The sequence below is a fragment of the Meleagris gallopavo genome, chromosome 5 (genome assembly GCF_905368555.1).
Source record: "Meleagris gallopavo chromosome 5, MGAL_WU_HG_1.1, whole genome shotgun sequence".
NCBI lineage: Eukaryota > Metazoa > Chordata > Aves > Galliformes > Phasianidae > Meleagris > Meleagris gallopavo.
Window position 1 is genome coordinate 25,838,315 of NC_139408.1, and position 21,704 is coordinate 25,860,018.

At 40.7% G+C, this 21,704-nt stretch overlaps 1 protein-coding gene across 15 annotated transcripts in view; it reads left to right on the top strand.

Annotated features, from left to right (window-relative positions):
• NUMB (NUMB endocytic adaptor protein) overlaps window positions 1-21,704 on the top strand; it is a 91,659-nt gene that overhangs the window by 65,041 nt on the left and 4,914 nt on the right. For 10 of the 15 annotated variants that reach the window (XM_085224871.1, XM_085224872.1, XM_085224874.1 and 7 more), the window contains 6 exons: window positions 1,530-1,604; window positions 6,682-6,759; window positions 14,673-14,747; window positions 16,565-16,705; window positions 18,149-18,350; window positions 20,198-20,497. In XM_085224871.1, coding sequence (XP_085080997.1) covers window positions 1,530-1,604; window positions 6,682-6,759; window positions 14,673-14,747; window positions 16,565-16,705; window positions 18,149-18,350; window positions 20,198-20,497 — 871 coding nt within the window. Of the gene's footprint in view, window positions 1-1,529; window positions 1,605-1,977; window positions 2,121-6,681; window positions 6,760-14,672; window positions 14,748-16,564; window positions 16,706-18,148; window positions 18,351-20,197; window positions 20,498-21,704 lie in introns of all 15 variants that reach the window. The other 5 variants (XM_085224878.1, XM_085224880.1, XM_010711477.3 and 2 more) reach the window with 4 other exon arrangements.

Here is a 21,704-nt window from a genome sequence, read left to right on the forward strand (position 1 = left end):
CTTGGGTAAAAGAGATGTGCCGATAGCTCTGGAAATCGAGAAGTTTAACTTAGTAGTAATGCAAGCTAGGTGCCTCGTTCCACACGTATATCTTTGTTTACCCATCTTTTCCAGACCTCAGCCTTATTCCTGTTTATATTATCCTTTTCTTTCAGTTGACAAACTTTCTTGGGCTCCTAAAACCAAATTTTTCTCGTGTTAGATTCATAATATTTCTGCATCTCTGGAACTTCCAGCATGGACATGGCAGAACTGCAGATGCATCCCTAATGGGTGTGGATACAAATGTGTGCTTCTGGACATGTAGTAAATGCGTCTTCTGTTGTTACCATTTATGTAGTTTTAGGATTTAATTAGGATTAATTGTCCCCTTAGCGTTATGGAGAAATGAACATCTTGTACAAGTGTTCAGAAAGTTCAGCTAATGGAATACAAGCTTGTTTTGGCAACTCTGGTATTCAGCCTTAGGTCTTCAGCCACACAGAGCTCACTTTGGAAAAGCTGTTGGATCTTTGTTATTTACCATCTAGTTTCTATGTAGTGTATTTTTCAAACTCTTCTGTGGCTGTTTGGGGTAGGTTAAGTGAAATTCTTTCAGAATTGTTCCATCCAGAATTACTCAATTTTAAAAATGTCCCATAGTAAGCCCTCTATCATTTGAGGTCTTTTAAGTCTCAGCTGTTAAATGGTAAGAATGTTGGTATGTTGACAGCCTTTTCCAAGATCTTGCCTTGCATTGAAAACCCTCATCTTAAACCAGAATAACAAGAAGCCTTTCAATTTGCTATTAAATCTTGAAACCATATTTCTGAGTGAGTTCATTCACTGAATCTCCTTTGTTATTCTGATGGAGCACTTCAGTACGGAAGGAAATCTTTCTTTGTTGAGCTAATCAAGCTTGGTATCCTAATTATTGAAGCATTCTAGGAGGATGTTCTGTGATAGTATGGGACATCTCCAGAGATAATTAAATCTTTACTGTTTCATCATGCCACAAATATTAATTTGATATTTTAAGACCCTTTCTTTCCTCTCTAGTTACTCTAATATGAATAGTGGATTTCGTGCAGTCTTACAATGTCATGTAAATCAGGATAAATTTCTTTTAAGTTTTGTAGTAAGAAGTAGAAGTCAGAGAGCTTTTATCTAATAGCTTCCATGGCTTTCTTCAAGAATTAAGTACTTTGAGTAAGGATATGAATGTTTCTGAGAGAACGTTTCCTTCCTCTGTCAAAAAGAACCATGACTGGGAAAGTTAGGGGTGGAAATGGAAAGCACAAGGAACTTCTATTTTTCCATTATATAAAATGCAAGTATCCAGTTTCCTGACACACTACACTGATGTATTTTTTTGAATTGCTTCCTCTGTGGCCTAATGTTATTCTGGATCATCTTGTTAATTAAAAAAACTTTGCAACTTGCAATTTCTGTTTGGTGTGATTTTAAGCAGTCTGTGATAATAAATATGCAGAAAATGTGTAATTTTTAAAGCTGTTACGCTTCTTACCTTCCTATTCTTGTTCCTACAGTACCTGGGACATGTGGAAGTGGATGAATCCAGAGGAATGCATATCTGTGAAGATGCTGTGAAGAGACTGAAATCTGTATGTATACTTGTTTCATGAAAAAGCTGGCTTTGGGGTTGTGAGTGTCTAAACAGTCCGGCACCAGTGCTCCAGCTGAAGCCTGAACTTTTGACCCACTTTAGGAGAACAGTTGGCTGGTGTGAGAGCACTGCTGTGGTTAGGGGGACGTGCTAATCTGATGATGAGAGGGAGAGAGTTACAACTGTTCTTTCTACTGGCAGAAACTATTTGCAAAACAAATGTGTAAAAAATCCTCTGTGACCTTTCAAACTAAGTTGGGTACCCATATGGGATTCAACCGTTGTTTTTTAACAGGTCTTTCTCCCTCTCTCTCTTTCTCTCTCTCCCTCTCTTTCTCTCCCTCTCCCTTTGTTGCCTGCCACTTCAAAAGTGACTTAATTCACCTCTATTATACAAAATATTATTTGATTTAGGCTGCTTTTTTTTCTAATGCACTGCAACATTGTAGTCATGCATGAAATAATCTGGCTTGCATCCGCTGGAAGTGGCCTGCCTGAAGGCTGCCTAATTCTGGTATGTCATGAAGTGGGCTGCTCTTAGTTTGGCTTCTGTGAACGTTTGCTCCCGTAAATGGCAATCGTTCAAAGCTCTTGGTATTCCTACAGCTCATTTCAAGGTCTTGTCATCTCTTCCCTGTAGAAAGTCAGTGGTCAATTTATTAAGAATCTTAGGTTAGAACAGCACTGAAGAGGAGGAAGAGAGAATGTTAGAATTTGAAGTCTAATTGAAGATGGAGAGCTGCTGTCCTTTTCATCGCTTCTCTCGTGTCCTAGCTATATAGAGGCTTCAGTAATGCCTTTACCAGAAGAAATTCTTGTATCCTTCTAGACCAGCCAAAATTACTGGAAATAAATCTAACTTTCCTACTGCATCTTTGCTAACTTAAGATATCTTTGACTGGGTATGATTTTTTTCTTTCTCCTCGCCAAATGTGAGAACTCACATGTCTTCTGAATAAACCTGTTTTTCCTAGGGCATAACAGAAGACTATAGGTTATCTTCCTTCTGTTGTGTTGTAAAGTTTCTGAATTGCTTTACTGCTCTGATTAAAATCAAGTCTTTTCATTCTTTTCTCTCTCAGCCAGTGTCTAGCAACCTGTTCTAGCCGCATCCCATCTGTTCCCATTCAGTCCAGCAGTGATTGGTGACTGATTTTTATTAAAAAGGACCACACAGAACGTAAATTAGTTTTTGTTCTGTGGATTTAGTTTATGTAGCTAAAAATGCAAGTACTGACCACATAATGAGTTGCATCCATTTATGTCCTGTTCTGATTTTCACTGTATCGGGATACTTTCTGTTAGCACACTGAATAATGTTCCAGTATCTTCTTTTTGCAGCTTCTCTCATCTCCTTCTCTGGGGAGCTGTGCTGTGAAGTATGTGCTCTCTAGGTCTTTTTATAAACTTTCAGTCCACAAACCAATTAAGTGTAGCTAAGCTTATAAATAATGAGGCACAGTGAAAACATAGCACCCGGTTTCTTCTGGAATCCAGATAATGCTAGGGTTGTGATTCTTGATCATCTGAATTATTGATTCAAATGTAAGACATCTAACTCTTACAGCGCATTCCCTAGAAGTAACTAATTTGATCTCTCTTTTCTGTGCTTTATGATTATTCTGAATGGCATCAACTTATTGCCCATTCTCATAAATGCAGTGTTTTTATTCAGATGATTTTTATTTCTTTTGCTCTTAGAAGTTTATGTTTATGTGCAAATAGGACAGAGGTGTGTGTCTTAGGATTTCTGCTTGCATTGTCTTGTTTGTCAGTGCTGGAAATAGGGAAGCGGATGTGGAATTCTCATTGGGCCCCAAGAGGAATATTCAGATTACTGAAACTGCTTTGTGCCCTTGAGCTGTTAGACTCCATCAGACCCAAGCTTCATCTGAAGTTGCTCATTGCGATTCAAACTGTGCCCCCATTCTCAGATCCCCACCCCGTCTGTGGGGCTTTTAAACTGTGAGCATTTCTTTAGGATTCTTCCATTGCTGAGAGCTCTGTTCTGTACAGTGTATTCTCTTAACAAGGAAAAGCCATACCTCTCCATGTTGTTTCAGCATGCAGGGAATGTGATAAGAAAGCAATTTGCTCCTTTGGCAGTCTTTTGCTTTTATAGTGCTTGGTTATTTCAATGGGCTTTCTCTTGGTCTTGAAAGAACTTCAAGTTTGAGGTGCAGTGCTCAAACGGAAAGACCAGCTTTACAAAAATTGAACTTCATTTTCCATATAGTTAAACTACATACGAATGTATGTGACCTATTTTAATCTTTGTTTTCTTTGCAGGCATTGTATAGTTCTTATGAATCCGGTCTATGAGAAACAGTTCAGTTCTCTTAGAGACAGAATTGTTGCCATACTTGCAACTTCTAAAACTAAGTTCTCTCTGTCAAATTTTGATAAATATGTTTTCCTCTTAATTCTTATTCTCCAACAGTTGGCTATTTAGGGAACTGAAATATGTTCTTTTTTTTTTATAGGGTTGACTATTGGACTTTAAAACCTTTTCAGATTTGTCAAGAAAAATACGAAACTTGATCTTCATTTCAGGAATATCTTAATTTTTGCTTTAGAAAAAAAAGATGCAGTCAAATTCTTTCACCTTTTTATTGTGGAGAAATATCCTTCCAGGTCCTTTGTTATCTGCTGGTTGAATATGCCGCAATCATTTTTGAGCACATCTTGCAGAACTTAAACCAGATGATGGTAAATCTTTTGTTCAGGGACTGTTTAATTGATAGCTGAGTAAAAGAAGCCATTTCTAGCAGAGAGCCGTTTTCAAGCTCTGGGACTGCATACCAACCCGATCAACACTATAATGTGCAGGTTACAATTTTTCTTGTGATGAATGAAGAGAAACTGACGTCCCTATTTTCTGATGATATGGCACAGCAGTTTCATTGATAGATCTTAAACCTGTCTGATCAGGTATCGCTATCTGTTACTCAGGTGTTACCAAAGGAGCATACATTTTTCCCTTAGTAGGGATATATTACTAAGAGTGGATCCTCAGATTTGGATACAAAGCATTGAAAGATTTCTCCAAAACCATTTCCATGAGTTAGCATTTAGTGCAGACTGGAAAACAGCTTTCTGAGGACCCTATGAGGTATCTTTGTAACCATATTTAACTCAGGTATGGGGATATGGTATAAAGACAAAATTACACTCTCATATCATGTTTTGATTTTTAAATCAGCTTCAGTGTGTAGTATTGGTTTCTAACTTGCCACTTCTTGTTTTAAATGATGCATTTGTTTTAATATATGTTCTTGTTTTAGCAGGTAAAGAGACATAATTTAATATTTTAAAACATGCATTAGTTATCTCTAAACCACATTAACTTAGTGTTGTTTAAAATCCATTTTGCATGATGCCTTTCCATTAACATTTCTAGCTTATTAAAAACCATAGATCTTGTTTAACAAGCATTTTGCTGTGAGCAAAATTAACCATCACCTAAAAATGAGGTAGCTTCTGGTGAATCTCTTTTAGCTTTTGCTATCTTTAAAAGGCTGTTATTTAGTGTAATGCAAGTCATTGCTCAACTTGGCAGCAGCATCCAGCCCCTTCTCATTATGTGCACAACGCTGTGATTAATCCATTAGTTCCCCTCCCAGTGTTCAGCATATCTTGTCCAAATACATGACCGTTCTTGCTGCTAAAAGCTATTAAGCCTTTCAGCTGTCTGCACGTAGAGATGTTCTTGTATAGTGCCTGGGTTGACATAAATATCTTAAACTTCTTGAAAAGCTCTGTGGAAGGACATCAGGCAGAGAGAAGCACTCAGTAGCAAAAGTCAGGAAATGCAGAGTTGAGATTGACACTCCCTTCTTAGCTTTGTTTCCTGGCTTTTGTTGGCTTGCGTCAGAACGAAGCTTTGTTTTAAATATAACCTTGTATATCAGTCAATTCTGAAGGCACTGCCTCAGGATATTTGTAATAATATTTTGACATAGCATTGTTATCAATGTGATGGTAATTTGGGGTCAGCGGCTGTCAGAAACCCTTCCTTAGTCTCATGTGGGTTCTCCACGATCTCCCTGTTACAGCTGTACCAGTTTACTTGCAAGTTAAATAATTTGGAAAGGTAGGCGAGAGCAGGGATATGCTGCAGTGCCAACTTCCTTCAGGTACTGAGTAGGTGTAGCTGTGCATGCAGGACATCAGGGCCTGGGGAATATCCTCACGTCAGATCAGGCAGATCTTGCAGTTTTCTTTTAACAATCTGGTAACAAAACAAAGCCAGTAAAAATGGCATGCAAATATGCTTTAAATTGTGTTCTGCTTTAGTGTCATCGTGAATTGGGCAATCAATATAATCACTTCCAAACTGAAGATGTTCAGGAACTTGTCGTTCAGCTTTTTGTGCCACTGCTTTAGTCTAACTTCTCAGAGGTGGCTTTAAAGGGAATCTTGTTCAGTCTATTAATCAGGAGTTGTAGAATGAATATTTAGCAGTTGTGTACGGTGCAAGAGAAAGAGATCTCAGTTGTGGTTTAGTTTAGGTCAGAGAAAATTCCTTACTGGCCAAAGAAGGTTGTATAAAATGCAAAGTAAGAGTAGCACATAAACCAAAACAGCAAATAAATAGAATAAAATGAAGAACAAAAAATGTTTTTCGGCTTTTAATCCTGCATTATGCCAGCCACTGTATGTTCTCCAGCATATGGAACACTTGCTTTGGGGAAAAAACGGTCAATACAGAGAAAATTTCATTATAATTCTGAAGTTAGAACTTTGCATTTCATGCCCATACGGTATTTTAATTGTTCAACCACCACGTCTGCTGCCAAGTTTGGTTTATAACCTAACTAAAAGGAACTAAACGAGGGAGAGTGACAATGAAGTAACCACTTTGCATGAAATTGGGGCCAAGGTTCTCTTCTTTCCACCAATTTCAGGGCAGTAGCTTATTAGAATTGTGTGTGCCCTTTGATCTGCATTTTCATGGGATTATTTTCACATTTGCCTGTCGCACCTTCTCGTGGATAACTCTAAAAACCCCTTCCTTTCCCTCCAAACCCTATTCTTGTGTGTGCTTGTTGGTTTGAAACCCTGGGACATTTTAGCTACCTTCAGTAATAGCGCTCGACTTGTCCCCCCTGTTCCTCCAGGAAAGGAAGTTCTTCAAAGGCTTCTTTGGAAAAGTAAGTTTAATGCCTCATTTGTGCTTGCACTATAAGGAGTTACATCCCTGGTATAGCACTGTTGTAAAATCAGGGTGTTGAGAATCCCTTAATCTATTTCAGAAGATTTACTTCTAAAATCCATTTCTTCCTCGACTTGATCAAATTGATCAAATAAAGAATATGGTTAAGAAAGTGACCTGAAGTAGAAACCATATGGACTGTATCAGAAATCCAGCGTTCTGAAATGATTTGGTCTTCCTGAAATAAAAATGTGACTGTTTTTTCCTTTAAATCCCTTAAACTTGTGCCAGCCTACGTCACCTAGGCAAACACTATGGAACTGTTGGAGGACTGTGCTTTTAAACACTGCTGGATTGTTGGCCGCCTAGCATCACGAGCTTGCCCAACTGTTAGTGTGGGGAGTAAGCAGCATGTCTACACGTACCATCTCCTAAACCTTTCTTTTTTGAGCATGGTCTAAATTCAGAGGTACATGAAAAGGAGACCAGGCATTTACCTGCTATTTGTTTTTCTAATTGCAATTCTATTGTATAGGAGAAAGCTTTGCTGCCCACAGTTGCTCTGTTCCTGAGGACAGTGTTGCAAAAGGAAGCAATTGTTTGTCCTTACTAAGAATGTGCTGTACTGCAGACTGGATTGGGGTGGTTTGTTACTATTTTTTTTTTTTAATTCTGTCTATATCTTCACAAGACAGTGTTGGTCAACCTCTAAAAAAAAAAACCCCAAAACCCTTTTGCCTCCCATCTGTTGACTGCTTCTGCATTTAGAATTCTTGTAAAACACTTCCTATGGAATAAATTTAAGATGCTGCTTTTCAGGGACCTTATTACATGCTGAATCTTGGTTTAAATAGAAACTAACAAGTTTGTAACTTATATCGCAAAAGAGCAGATGATTTACTGGTCACACGTTTGTCTTGACTTTACTTAAGGAGTAAATAAAGCTTTTTCAGCTGCACCTGTGTCACTTCACACTCACATTGTAGTGCATGTCATAGAGGAGCAGCTATTTTCCCCAGTTCACCTTTCTTCCCATGATGTGGGATAGCTCACCAGTGAAGTGAGTGTAGTAATAGTGAAGAAAGAAGCTCTTTTTTTAGAGTCAAAATGCTGTATGTAGGGGATCTGCCAGGTTAATCAAATCATTCCTATCTGTAAATAATTAAAGGCTGGAATCTGCAGTGGTTGGAGTGAAACATGCTATTTGCTGTATAATACTCTCAGTATTTGTTGGAATTTGTTTAAAACCAATGTGAAAGACCCACCTCAACCTGCTCAAAATCAATGTTAGTTTTCTTTTTCCATATTGGCATTCATCTGTGCCTGTAGTAGGTGCACTCAGGTAGAATGAGGCACATTTGGAGTATTTCTACACTGGTGCATGCAGCATGAAGAACAGTCAAGAGAAGCTAGAGGCCTTCGGTCAGTCCCAGAACTACAACATCATTGGCATAAGCAAAATCTGTTGGGAAGGGTCCTGAAATAGTGCATCACAGTGAAGAATTGTAGGCTGTTCAGCAGGGATAGGCAGGGCAGGTGGAGTGGAGTGCTGTGAGTGAGGAAGGAGCTGGGCTGTGCAGAGCTCACAGCTGCCAATGACAGTTGGGAGCCTCTGCGTAAGGATGAGAAGGGACAAGCAAATAAGGCAAATATTGTGGTGGGAGTTACTGTAGGCCATCCAGCCAAGATGATGACACCGCTGACCTTTGAGAAGCTATGAGATACCTCTAGATACACCACTCTTCTCCTTATGGATGACTTCAACTTTCCCTATGTTAACTAAATATATCACACAGCAGATACAGGCCAGGCAATTCCTGAAATGCCTTGATAACTTTTTAGTACAGGTACTAGGAGAGCCAATGAGGAATAGTTGTTGCTTGTAAACAGAGATGTTCTCATTGGCGAAATGCTGATTGGTGGCTATCTTGGCCATAGTGACCATGAAGTGCTTGACTCAAAAATACTTAGTAGTAAGGGTAAAACTTCAGGCTGTTCTGAGAGCTAGGTATTTAGTTTCCATGCGGTCTGCTTTTGAAGGCATTATGGTCCATCACAACTGGTCACTTCTTAATTACAGGCTCCTTAAGAACACAGGAACAGGCAGTTCAAAAATATCAGAAGATGTGCAGACGAAGCAGAAGGTCAGCCTCTATCAGTAGAGGTCTTCTAAAGCTTAGGTGGGGAAAAAAGCCTGTGGCTACTAGAAGTGAGGTCTGGTGATGTGGGATGACTACAGAGATGCTGTTCAATGTTGTAGGGAGAACATTTATGTGGTCAAAGCTCAATTACAGTTGAAGGTGGACAGTACTGTGGGAGACAATAAAAAGGGCTTTTTAAAATATGTTAACAGCAAAAGGAGGATCAGAGAGAACATCGATCTGTTACTTGATAAGGATTCTCACCAAAGACAAAGCAGGGATGTTTAATGCCTTTGCCTTTGTCTTCAACACAAATGATGGACTCTGGGACACCTGGAGCCTTGAGTTGGAGAACTATGACTGGTAACAACAAACTCCAGGCCGAATGCCATACTTGTGTAGTATTTGCTGCTCCAACTGGATGCAGATGCATGGGGCCTGGTGGGATACATCGCCCAGTGCTGAAAGAGCTGGCTGATGCCAACGTGAGATGTCTCAATTATTTTTCTATGGTCTTGGGAATCTGGAGAGGTCCAAGTCAACTGGAGGCTGACAAACAGTTGTCCCAGGTTTCAAAAAGCACAAGAAAAGACCCTGGAAATAACATACCTGTCTCAGTTGAGTGCCTGACAAAATGTTGGAAATAATTATTTGGGGAGTTACTAAAAAACACCTCAAGGACAGTGCAGCCATTGGTTACAGCTAACACGCATTCATGAAGGGAAAGTTCTGTTTAATGAACTCTAATCTCTTTTTTATGACAACATTGCCCAATTGCTTCACCAAAGCAATCTAGTTGATGTAATTTTTCTGGATTTCACTAAAGCTTCTTGTTTCTCACCGTATCAGTCTGGACAAAGTGTCCAGCATACAGCTAGACAAAACATAATGCGGAGGATGAACTATTGGCTGACAAGTTGGATTCAGAGGGCTATTGTAAACAGAGTTGCATCAGACTATCAGCCAGTCAGTTGTGGAGTTCCTCAGGGCTCCGTTTTAGTGTCGATTCTCTTTAATGTTCTTATCGACGACTTTGGATATAGGATTTGAAGGTATACTAGGAAGGCTTGTAGATAGCCTAAATTGGGAAGAGCTGGTGGCTCCTTTAAAGGCAGAGAGATCTTGACAAGTGAGAGGACTGAGCAATCGCCAACCTTATGAAATACAACAAGAGCAAGTGCTGGTTTCTGCACCTGGGATGAGGCAACCCTGGCTATGTGTAGAAGTTAACAGATTAGAGGCTGAAGAGTGGCCCTTCAGAAAGGATTCTGAGGGTTCTGGTTGATGGACAGAATGTGAGTCAGTAGTGTGCCGTGGCAGCCAAAGATGGTGAAGGATCTAGACAGAAAGCTGTATGAGAGGTAGTTGATGTCCTTTGCTTTGCTCTGCCCAGAACAGAAAAGCTGAGGGGAGATCTCATGGCAGCCTACAGCTCCTCACAGGGAGCGGAAGGGCAGCACTGAGCTCTGCTGTCTGGTGACAATTATAGGGCCTAAGGGAATGGCACGGAGCTGTGTTGGGAGGGGCAGCTGGGGGTTAGGGAAAGGTTCTGAACCAGAGAGTGGTCAGGCATGGAACAGGACTGCAAGGGCAGTGGGCATGGCTCTGAGCTGCTACGGTTCAAGGAGTGTTTGTACAGCACTCTTAGAAACATGCTTTGAATTTTGGTCGGTCCTGTGTGGAGCCAGGAGTTAGACTCAGTGACCCTTGTGGTTTCCTTCTAACTCAAGATGTTCTGAGATTCCATAATGTACCAGCTACCCCATTGCATTTGCATTGTTTTTTAATGAACTCGAATACTTTGTTTCAGCCTTGTAGATTTGCTTTCCTTTTTATTATAATGTTTTGCTGAAAAAAGAGTTGTTTCTGCTTCAGCCAGCAAAGTTAGATTAGCCAGTACTGAGAGTACTGAAATTCGTAGTGTTTGGATGTCCCTGCAATGTCTGTAATTTCTCCCTGGATATCTTGTTTTGGGGTTAATGTAATATTCCAAACCAGAGTTGTTTTAACTTGCTACTTGTTTTCAATAAGTCTGTCTAGACAGATTTGCTTCTTTCCCTGTCCATTTTTTTTCTCCCTAGAAAGGTAAATCTGACTTATTTGTGTCAGGAAATGTTCTAGTGCTTAGTCACAGCCTGACATTGAAAATACTTCATTTTCAACTTCAAGTAAAAATGAGATGTCTGCTGCTAGCTCCGGGTTAGGCTTTTGCTGTTTTATTTTGTTTACAGGATGTAATTGAATCAACTGCCTTTTTGGGCGGTCTTCATATTTTAAAACTAAGCCTTCTGCGTGTTAATGAATAGTAGTACAGATCTTTCTCATCCTTTGCTTCTATCAAATATGCGTATTTCTCAGCGTGCAATGTTTTGTACAGAAACTGAGAACAAATTTGTGTTCTTGTACATCTCAGGCTCCAGATACCTCTTACAATTGTTTTGAAGGCCTTGGAAAGAATAAATTAGGTAGATACTGAGAAATCTGTAATCAGCTGGAAGACTAGAAACAATTCAGAAATATTTAAAAATGCATTATTATGCAACATTCATTCTGTTTGGTTATCATTAAACCTTTACTTTCCACTTACAGTATAATTGCTACCTAATTCCATCTTGCCATCACTTCTAATGGCCCAGTCAGCAGGCCCAGCACTGTTGCTCAGGAGAGATGTATTTCAGCTTTAATCAACTTCATTTTCTCTTCTGTGATGCCTGTGTTGGGGGCACTTGCTTGTCTGAGAGGTTTCCTATGTGCTTTGTTTTCAGCCTTGCCTTCTGTTCACTGGAGTGCCTCACCTGCCCTCCAGGAGGCTTCTGAGGACTCTGAAATGAGTCAAGAGAACAAGTCTTGTGCTGGGGCAGATTACCAGCCTCCTAGAAAATGCTAAGAAGTGAGCTTTCTGTCACAGCTGATTCACATCGACAAATTGGGTGTCAGTGCCATGAGTGGCTCCCCTCCAGCAGTATCGTCATCCTAGAACTCTTGAATGTGAAGACAAGCTACTGATGCAGAAGTCTGGAGGACTGCCTAAGTAGTAGAATTTAAGACCACGCTATTGCAATGGATGCCATCAATTTGATTTAAACGTTTTTTGTTTGAAGTCCTATCTGTCTGTCAGACGCTGTGATCCTGCATTGGAAGTTGCTTTGCAAGCAGTAATTTTACTGTCCGCTGTACGTCAGGAGTGAAAATGGATTCTACTTTCTAATCACGATATGCTTGGCAATACCCAAACCATAGTAGAGTAGTGTGTTAATTTGTGTAGCTGGTATGAACTTACTTGGTGAAATTGGGATAGATAAAATCAGGATTCAGGAGATAAAAGAATTGTGTGTTGCCCAATGGTAACAGCTGTGAGTTTGGGATACAGACTGTAAGAACTTATTTGTGGATGCAATGCTTAGAACAATAAGTCTAGAAGTAAGGACTAGGAGATAACTATGTTTTGTTTTTCTCTTAGAGTAGCAAACCTGTATTAGGTTATCTCACTTGAGGAAGCTTAATTGTCCAGTGGGATATTCAGATCTCCAGCCATTTATTTTTGTTCTGAGAAATGAGAGGTTCTGTGGTTTACCTATTTGTAAGTCCTAGTTTAGGAAAATAACGGATGAGGACCAGCTCTGCTGCACTTCAGCGCTGTTTTGCAAAGTACCAAGCTGAGTGAAACCCAACTTGATTAATACAAACTTCAGGAACTGCTCAGCATTTGACTCTACAGAAACAAGGTTGTGGTTTGCTGGAGAAAGAAACATCCTAGATTCTATAATGATAGTCTAAAGCAAGCAGTTACCCACAGGCGTTGTCTTCTCTTGATTTTTCCTTATTTGCTGGAAGGTTTTAAGACTGCTAGTGGCTTTTAAGAAATTGGCACTCCTTCAAAATGTTTGAGAAAAATCTCTACATGCTATTTCTTGTTGGGATTGATAGGGATTTTTAGGCTATGAAAGCTAAGTGGGCATTGAGAATGTGTGTGTGTGTATATATATATATATATATATATATATATATATATATATATATGTGTGTGTGTGTGCATTTATATTTACTTCCTTTTAAGACCAAAAACTAGAGGCAGCTTTTAAATGCTGCAGTATTTTTTTAATGCATATGACAATAACTTTGAGTCCATCTTCCTTTGTGAAAAATGCTTTTTCCATTAGGCATTCCAGAATCTGAAAGTTTTATTTCAGTCCTTCTGGAATATTGAACCGGCTGGATGGGCTCCTACAAACTTGTTTTCACCAGCACTTCAGTAGCTTGTTTTTGTTCTTCTCTCCTTTACTTGCTGTTCTGTACAAGTTAGTGCTGTTCTCTGGTCTCACCAAGAGTTCTGAGAGTGCTCTGGTTGTCATCGCTGCTTCAGAAATTGGGACAGATAGTTCCTCCCCCAAAACCAGCACAAGTCCTGCCAGGCTGATTTTCTTCACGCTTTCTGTCTTCTCTGAGAATGAAACCAATGTGATACAGCAGGTGGCTTATCAGTCCGAGATAAAAAAGTACACTTCATCCTTACAGTGTTAAAATCAGAGTTACTAATTTGGAACATGCAGTAGCTTATGCCAGAACGTGTCCTTGCTCAGATACTTGCCATATGAATATAAATTATATACATCTGTACTGAGTTACTAAAAATGAAATGCAATCCACGCACAAAGCCATGAGCTGATACGCCCCGCTCCCCTCCCATCTTTTGTTGGTTTTGTTGTTCTCTTCCTGCAGTGGTCTGTCTACAGCAGCCACAAAGTGTGTAAACCCTGTGCTTCTGGAAAGGTGTGGGGAGAATAGTTTCTGAGGTGGATCCAAGGTAAAAGAATAGAGTACAGGACTCGTGAATCTAAGTAACGCATTAAGAATACTGTTAGGGGTTGTTTTGTGGTAGTACTCGTAAAATTATGGTGACATTGCACCTATTTTCTGTTTCATTGATTTGATTTCAGAATATCGTCTTGTGTAAATGCTGTTCTTTGCAACCCTCCTTTAAAAAGTAAACAGCTTAGAAAGAACTTGCAGTTGACGTGGCTCCCAAAGCCCTCCCGTGTTTCCCACTTCTGCTCACCCTCAGCTTATATCATCTGAAAGGTCCCACAGTCACATCTTGGAGGAAAGCCAGGGCGCTCCCCCGCTGCTGCACTCCGCTGCACAGTGTTTGTCAAGCTACAATCGAATGGTTAATATGTCACATTCTTCTACCTCTCCTCCAACGTGCGACGTTCTACTCTTAGCAAATCTGTAGAATGTGTTTAGATGGTTGATCTCAGCATGAAGCCCGTAACACCGCAACCAATGTCTTCTGGGTGCTTTTAACACTGGTTTAAGGTGATGCCACGATTCTGCCATGTAACTATTGGGGCTGAGGGTGGGGGTGGTGGAAATACCAGGTAAGAATTTTCCTGCATTTAAACTTACGCTCGAGAAGCTACCTGGGGTGTAACTCCTTATGAATTAGTGTTATCTGACTCTTTGGTGGAATTCTTCACCCACTTGGTCAGTCTTGAATTCTTTACTGTACATGGATGTACACCCTATTTATGACTCCACCTGTTCCGTGCCCACTCCCCATGCCCATGATACACTCCCTCTGAAATACTGGCTTTGGCTTGGTTCTCTGAGTGTTTTGCAACTTGGATTGATTTATCTGGCTTTGGGCACCTTACTGAACGTGGACTTCATCTACACTTAATGTTGTGATTCTTGGAAAGGGGGAATGGGTGCAGTCTGACACTGTTAACAGAAAGCTGTTTTTTTTTTTCCTGTTTTTCTTTTCTGAAAGACTGGGAAGAAGGCAGTTAAAGCGGTCCTGTGGGTATCGGCGGATGGACTCCGAGTTGTAGATGAGAAAACAAAGGTTAGATTTCTCTTGACAAAAGTTCAGAGCTTCTCTGTAATAACACGCATGCCAAAATAACTTTAGACTCGAATCTCTATCTTACTGTAAATGTTGGTTTACAGTAAAGAAAGATTTAAGCATCTAGTTGGTTTAATCATTTCTTCCTTGGAAAATGTATGTATGCTTATTTTTCTTTATTAATGCTACAGTACTCGATAAAATGAGGCAGGTAGCACAAGGTAGGAGCTGTCTGTTGCATTTGCCAGAAGAGCCATCTTTTCCCAACTAGTTCTGTTGACGTTGAACTCACAGTTTCCCTTGACTTTTGTCCTGTATGACTGCAGAGGGATGCGAGAGTAATACTGATGTTGTTCAGTATAATTTCCAGTGCATCCAAATCCTACAATAGGTCTGAATGAACGAAATCTGGCTTCCAAAAATATGTTGAAAGGAGTAAATGAAATAAGGTCATTTCCCTTAAACATCTTAAACTTTCTTCAGTGGATATCAAATTCTCTAATTTTTAATCGGAAGCTGTTGGTCTCAAATGGAAGGCAGGTGTATCCATGGCTTCCTTCTGGATTGTTTTACAATGTTTTATTGTGAAATAGCACAGTGTGTAGGTAAAAGCAAACAATTTGTGTGTTCATGCAGGTAATTAGAAAGGAGAGCTTAATGCTTATCTCTATAGGTTACTGGCATTTTAGAAGATGCCACAGCTAGTGGAACAGTTTTTACTGTAATTAATATAAAATGAATTTGTTTTATATTCATATGACTTAATGCTTAGTTTAATGACCTAAAAAATGATTTCTGCATGCCAACACTGAGGAACTGGTAGAGAAAATATCCCTCTGCAGTGTGGTAGTGTGATGAATAGCTGCTGTGGGGATCAACATCTCCAGGGCTGTTGTTGGGGTGTGCTTTGGCAGCCCTGAAGTTACTGTCTGTAAGAATTCAGTATTTAATATGAACATAAAGTTGCAGGTGAGTTCAGTCTGCTGATTGCCTTAAAAAGGCTAGTAAGTATATGTATACATATGTAGAAATTAAATTATACATACATATATTGAATTCATAAAAATGAATTTTAGTAACTTTTGCAGACCGTAGAGGTAATGAAAGGAATAGTGCTTAAAAAGGGAATATGATATTGCCTCCTGGTGGTTGATCACAGTAGCACAGGTGCCAAGGAGCAGTCACCAACCAAAAAATACACTGAAAAACATCGGGGGAAAGAAAGTAATGAGGACAGCATTGTTATTAAACCATACTGCCTCCTTTTTAGAAACACCTCTCCCATCCGTTTGTGGAAGCAAATTGGGGTGTTTGATAGTGCCAGCCCTGCTGGTGCTTTTCTATTCCATCCTTGTGTCACATGGTGCCACACGAGCTGTTGCTTTTTGTGCAGCAGCTGCTAAGTCTTCTCACACAAGCAGACTTCTTCACAGTAAAGATTTTTTGATTGCTAGACTGCATTAAAAATAAAACCAAAGTTCCCTTTTTCACCATGCTAGATCCATAATCTGGAGCAGAGATGTTAGGAATCATTTGTGTCCCTGAATTCTGAACTGGCCACCTTGTCTGGCTTCTACCAGGGATGGCTGGTGGAAGGTGGCAGCCATCCTTTTCGTTTCACACTGGGAATGGTTTCTAAATAGCAAATTGACTTGATAGAGAATTGCAGCCAAATCGGCTTATCTTCTTTGTAATATAAATGCATCCTGCAGTTACCACTGGAAATGATTGGTGCAATTGTTTCTCCACATATCCTCACATTTTTGTTGTTTGTTTGTTTGTTTTTGTGGGGCTGGAATGGATTCTTTCCTCTCTAGGATCTTATAGTTGATCAGACAATAGAGAAGGTTTCTTTCTGCGCGCCAGACAGGAACTTTGACCGGGCATTTTCATACATCTGCCGAGATGGCACCACCAGGCGCTGGATATGCCACTGCTTCATGGCTGTGAAGGACACGGTGAGTGTACTGCCACGTGTGCCCAGCTCCTTCTGCTTCCAACTGGGAGTTATACTGAGAAAAGGAACACGGAACACTGCAATGCATTTTAACTTCAGCTAAAATACTACTTTTTCCTTAAAAATTTTTTTAGTTCTAATTCTTTATATCTGAATTATTTGCCATCCCTCTGTGATGTCTGCTTGTGCAGAGAAGCAGTGCCCAGCATGGCTTGTAAGTGGAATGCAGTCAGCCTCAGATATGGGTAGCAGAAGGGAACCACTCTTCTAAAAATAGACAGAAGATATTCTCATCTGAAAATGTATACAGCCAAAAACTGGAACAGCAGTGACAGTTTTTCCAGGATAAGATCATAGTGAATAGGGTATGAATAGCAGGCTGGGTATGAATGTAGTCTCTTGTATGCAAATGCTGTCTTGAATGGAAAGTCATCTGAGTGCTGAGGGCTGGAGCTAGAATGAATTACATTAGGATCCTGTTTCCTTCTAAATGTTAAGAGATTTTTGCAGTGGAAGGTTTGTAATATCAGTCTTTTGCTTTGTACACCTAAGTCATCAAACTCCCAGATCCAGCCTTCTCCTCTTGTGGCTTTTTGTTGAATCCTGCCCATGTATTACGCAAGGGCTTGAAACCCCATGCAATAAGATAACTCCACACAGCCGTGTGTTGAAAGCTGTTATGTTTGTTAATTTATTACGTTTCTCTAAAGAGAAACTGAAGTTAAACATTCCCATTTAAACTCATGTCAGAGCTATGTTCTGCTGTGTATGCAGGTCAGTTCATTTACCAATGATAACGATGAGTTGAGCTGCTGTAGTAATAGCACTTGCGACTCAGCTGCAGCCTCCAGATCAGCTGGAGTGCCAGACTTCCTCCGACTTGAATTTCACTTCCTTACTGCAGTCATTGGGCAGTGGATCCTTTTGACCTCACTTGTTAATAGTGGAAGTGCCTTCTGGAAAGCACTCAGTACTGATTTGCACATTTGGTCAGAGCCATTAAGAGGTATTAGTGGTCAGCTCTGCTTTTAAATTTCACATTTGCACACAACAGTATTGTCTTCCTGCACGCTCTCTTCCATTTGAGAATAGCACTGATCTGTCCCTCAGGATTTAAACCCGCTAAGATGGCTCCACAAGCACTTTTTCTCTGCACAAACGCATCCAGAGGCGAGGAGGGATCAGTGCAGGTACGTTATCACACTGCTGTCCCAGTAGCAGCTAAGCTAAACAGTCTTCTGTTTCTGGCAGGCCTTCATGCTTGTGCACTGGCAGTTGTGACCCTTTATACATCAGGTTTAGTTTTAGAGCTACACAAGGTGGCCAATTACAGTAGTTCTTTTTAATGTCTTAATTAGAGTCCTCTTATAAAGGTGTTATCAGTTTGCAGTGCTTGAAGTACATCTGTTCCAGTCACCACATGATGCAGTGTTGTTTTGTGCAGGGCGAAAGGTTGAGTCATGCCGTGGGCTGTGCGTTCGCAGCGTGCCTGGAGCGAAAGCAGAAGCGAGAGAAGGAGTGTGGAGTCACTGCCACCTTTGATGCCAGCAGAACCACATTCACTAGAGAGGGGTCATTCAGGGTCACTACAGCTACTGAACAAGCAGAAAGAGAGGAAGTTATGAGACAGATGCCGGATGCTAAAGGTAAGGGGTGCAACTTACACAGTCGTCCCCAGTGAGCAGAACCAGCACTGGGATTGAAGTGGAGCCCCAGCAGGGGTTGCAGCTTAACATCCATCCAAAATTCCCTCTCTTGAACCTTGTTATGTACAAATCATATTTCCAGATGCCTGTTACTTCGCAAGATGAAAAATGCTCCCAGATTCACTTATAGGGTAATCTTCCCATAAGAAAAAGTGGGATAGAGCTGCTCCTGCTCAGCTGTGTCAGCCTGCTTGATGGCAGAGAACATCACGGGCACCGTACTAAAACAAAAGGCCTTATTAGAAACACGTTACTAAAAACGTAAGCAGATTGCCAGACTTTAAGTAGTCCTTTCTGTAGTCTAAAGATTATTGTAAATGAACAGCAAACTGTGTTTTTTTAAAAAGCAATGTAGTCTTATTTTGGTTTTTAAGGCAGGTTACAGAGTTTACATTAGTTACATTGCAGGAGGGAAGAAGAGGGCAATCAGTGTGCTTTCTAAAAATGGAAAAAACAACACAAATCACCGGAAGCCACCTTATATTCAAAAATGGTAACAGGGTGATTGGAGAAGAGTGGTACTTAGCTGTTTAAAACTTGGAAGTGTTCTCAAATTCACTTGAAAGTAGAACTTCTTACCCAGGTTTTGTTAAGTGATAGAGATATCTTTTCACTAGTTGTACAATGCTAAGTGTTATAAATATTACCCATAGCTCTCTTTACAGTGCAGTTGGATTTTTCTTTCAGAGGGTTCCACAGCAAGTTTTGTTCTGCCACTCTTGCAAAACTCTAATCTTCGTTTTCATCATCCATCTGCTTGTTCCCATACGTTAGTTTTAGAATGTGTTAAATGAAGCTTAAACACAACGCCTTTGTTACTTGGGGGCATGAGTCAAAGTCTTGGCTCAATGAAGGTGTGTGAAATCCTTTCCAAGGAAGACTGATTAGAAAAGTTTCACTTGAACGAGCAGCTGCAGCTCATGGGTACTGAAGCTTGCAAGACAATATAATTAGTTCCTCTGGTGGTTCCAGCTCCTCAAAAATGCCTACTGTGACTCTTCTTTTTTCAGACTTCTACTTATTCTGTTGATGCATCAACCAAAAAATAGTCACTCTTTTTTGTATGAAATTTGGAAAGTCTTCAGAATGCGGCTGGTGGCCAGCAAGGCCTGTCAGCTCAGCGTCTGGCTCTGCCTTGCAGCACGCTTCCATCTTTGCAGTGCTTTCCCTGGAGTTGCTGGGGAGCTGCTGTTTGAGTGCTGAATGCCGCCTAACCTATTAAGTGCTCATCTGGCCTGCTGGAGCTTGTGTGGGCTGTTTGACTGCTGCTGCTGCTTCTGCAGGGTTGGGGGGGAACGGGGACTTTTAAAGAAGGTCCTAAAGCCGTTCTGTTCCCTGCAGCTGCTCAACTGTACTGCACTCATTAACTGTGAACAGTCAGTAGTAGTATTTTGGCCTTGATCTGTTTTTATAGTTATGTGGGAGGGAAAATAAAGGTCTCAAACACACAGTACACTTCTCAGTCTTAATCATAAATGAATTGCGGATGTTTCCAGAGCAGTGTTCTCAGAAACTGTGAGAAAAGCTACATATATAAGGCCATCATTTCTAGGAAGCAGCTGGCCTTCGCAAGCTGTGCTCTGGGGGCTGGGTGTATGTAAAGTGATGTGTGTGGTGAAGACTATGAAAGGAGAAAGAAAAGATTTTTCTGCAATGGTATTAGAAACCGTTTTGCCGGAATAGTACTGGTTATGCAGTTTCTCTTTACAGAACAAACAGGAGTAAGGGGCAGGCAGGTGACAATACGTTGTTTTACTCTTCTAACCTCACCCTGTTTCCTTCAACAGCTGAAACAGAAGTGAAGACAGCAACACCAGGTGCTGCCCCATCTACTACTGCCCCCTCTCCTGGCTCACCAGCTTCTCCTACTGCTGAAGTCGCTGCCTCTGTGGAGAAGGAAATGAGCAATCCCCACGCTATCCCACGGAGGCACGCCCCTATAGAACAGCTTGCTAGGCAAGGCTCTTTCAGGGGCTTCCCCGCCCTTAGTCAAAAGATGTCTCCTTTTAAGCGCCAGCTGTCCTTGCGAATAAATGAACTGCCTTCAACAGTGCAAAGGAAGACGGATTTCCCCATGAAAAACTCAGGTAAAACCAAATGGTGAAACATTACCTTAAGTTGTATCTTTCTCTTTTCCTTGTCTGCGGCTTCCAATAACATAGTATTTTACAGTAAATTCTACTTCTGGAATATGCAAGAATTTCAAATGCAGTAGTCATAAGCAGAGGATAATCAGCTATAATAATTATCTGAAATACTGGAACAGAGCTTGAAGTGTGCAGGAACAAGTGGTGGTGTAACAGTAGGTACTGCTTTTCCCTCTGAGTCACTGATCCAGTTCCTCTGCTTAATGCCAGGGCAGCTAGGGAGTCAAGGCCTTACCCGCAGGCCATGGGATCACTTGACATTTTTCTGCAGTCCGCGCTTCTGCCCTTCTGAATTCTTCTCTTTGAGAGGAGTGAAACTACTTTTCACCTTTCGTTAAAGGAATTGTTACTGTTTGGGCAGTACAACTGTCTGTATCAGTAATGAGTGGTATGGTTTTCAGATGACGGAGTTGTGGTTTTGTAGTCATCCCAAAATAAACATCTGGGATGATCAGTACCTTGCATATCATTCTGGAATCCCTTTTTAGCTAGGTTATCCTGCAGGACACCTGTACTCTCACTTGGCAGCAGAGCAAGTTTTAGGATTCCGAGTTTCAAAATTCAGATCTCTGTGGCAAAGAAGAAAACAACAAAAATACCTAATCTGATTGATCTTACAGTACTTGTTTGGTGACCTGTGCGTTAAGACCAGCACTGAGTTTATCAGTTTAACAGTAACGGTGCACTGCTCACTGGAGTTAGGCTGGCTGAGCACAGTCTGAATTCTTCCTGATTGAGAGCATTTGCTGCATGTTGGTGTGTAGCCTGCTGTCACGCTGCAGGTGCTGTATTGGAATATTCCTCAGATAATCAATTTTTGGGAATGCCCCCTCCTTAAATTTTCCATATTGTCCTTGCCGTATCCACCCATCCTATGGTTTTTATGCTGTATACTGCTTAATTATGTCTTCCAAGCCAGTTCACTGATCATCAGGAACTGATGATCAATGTTTTTGAAGAGCAGTGCTATTAGAAATAATGAGAACATCTGGTCGGTCAGTAGTCATACTCCAAACAGTACTTCATCTGCACTGTGCTGATACCTGGCTTACAGCCGGGCGTCCATTTCACTCCAGCAAACGGCTTTCGTTTTTCATAATTTTAACATGGGAGTTGGGGCTTTCAGCTGCCACTGACCTGCAGCTAG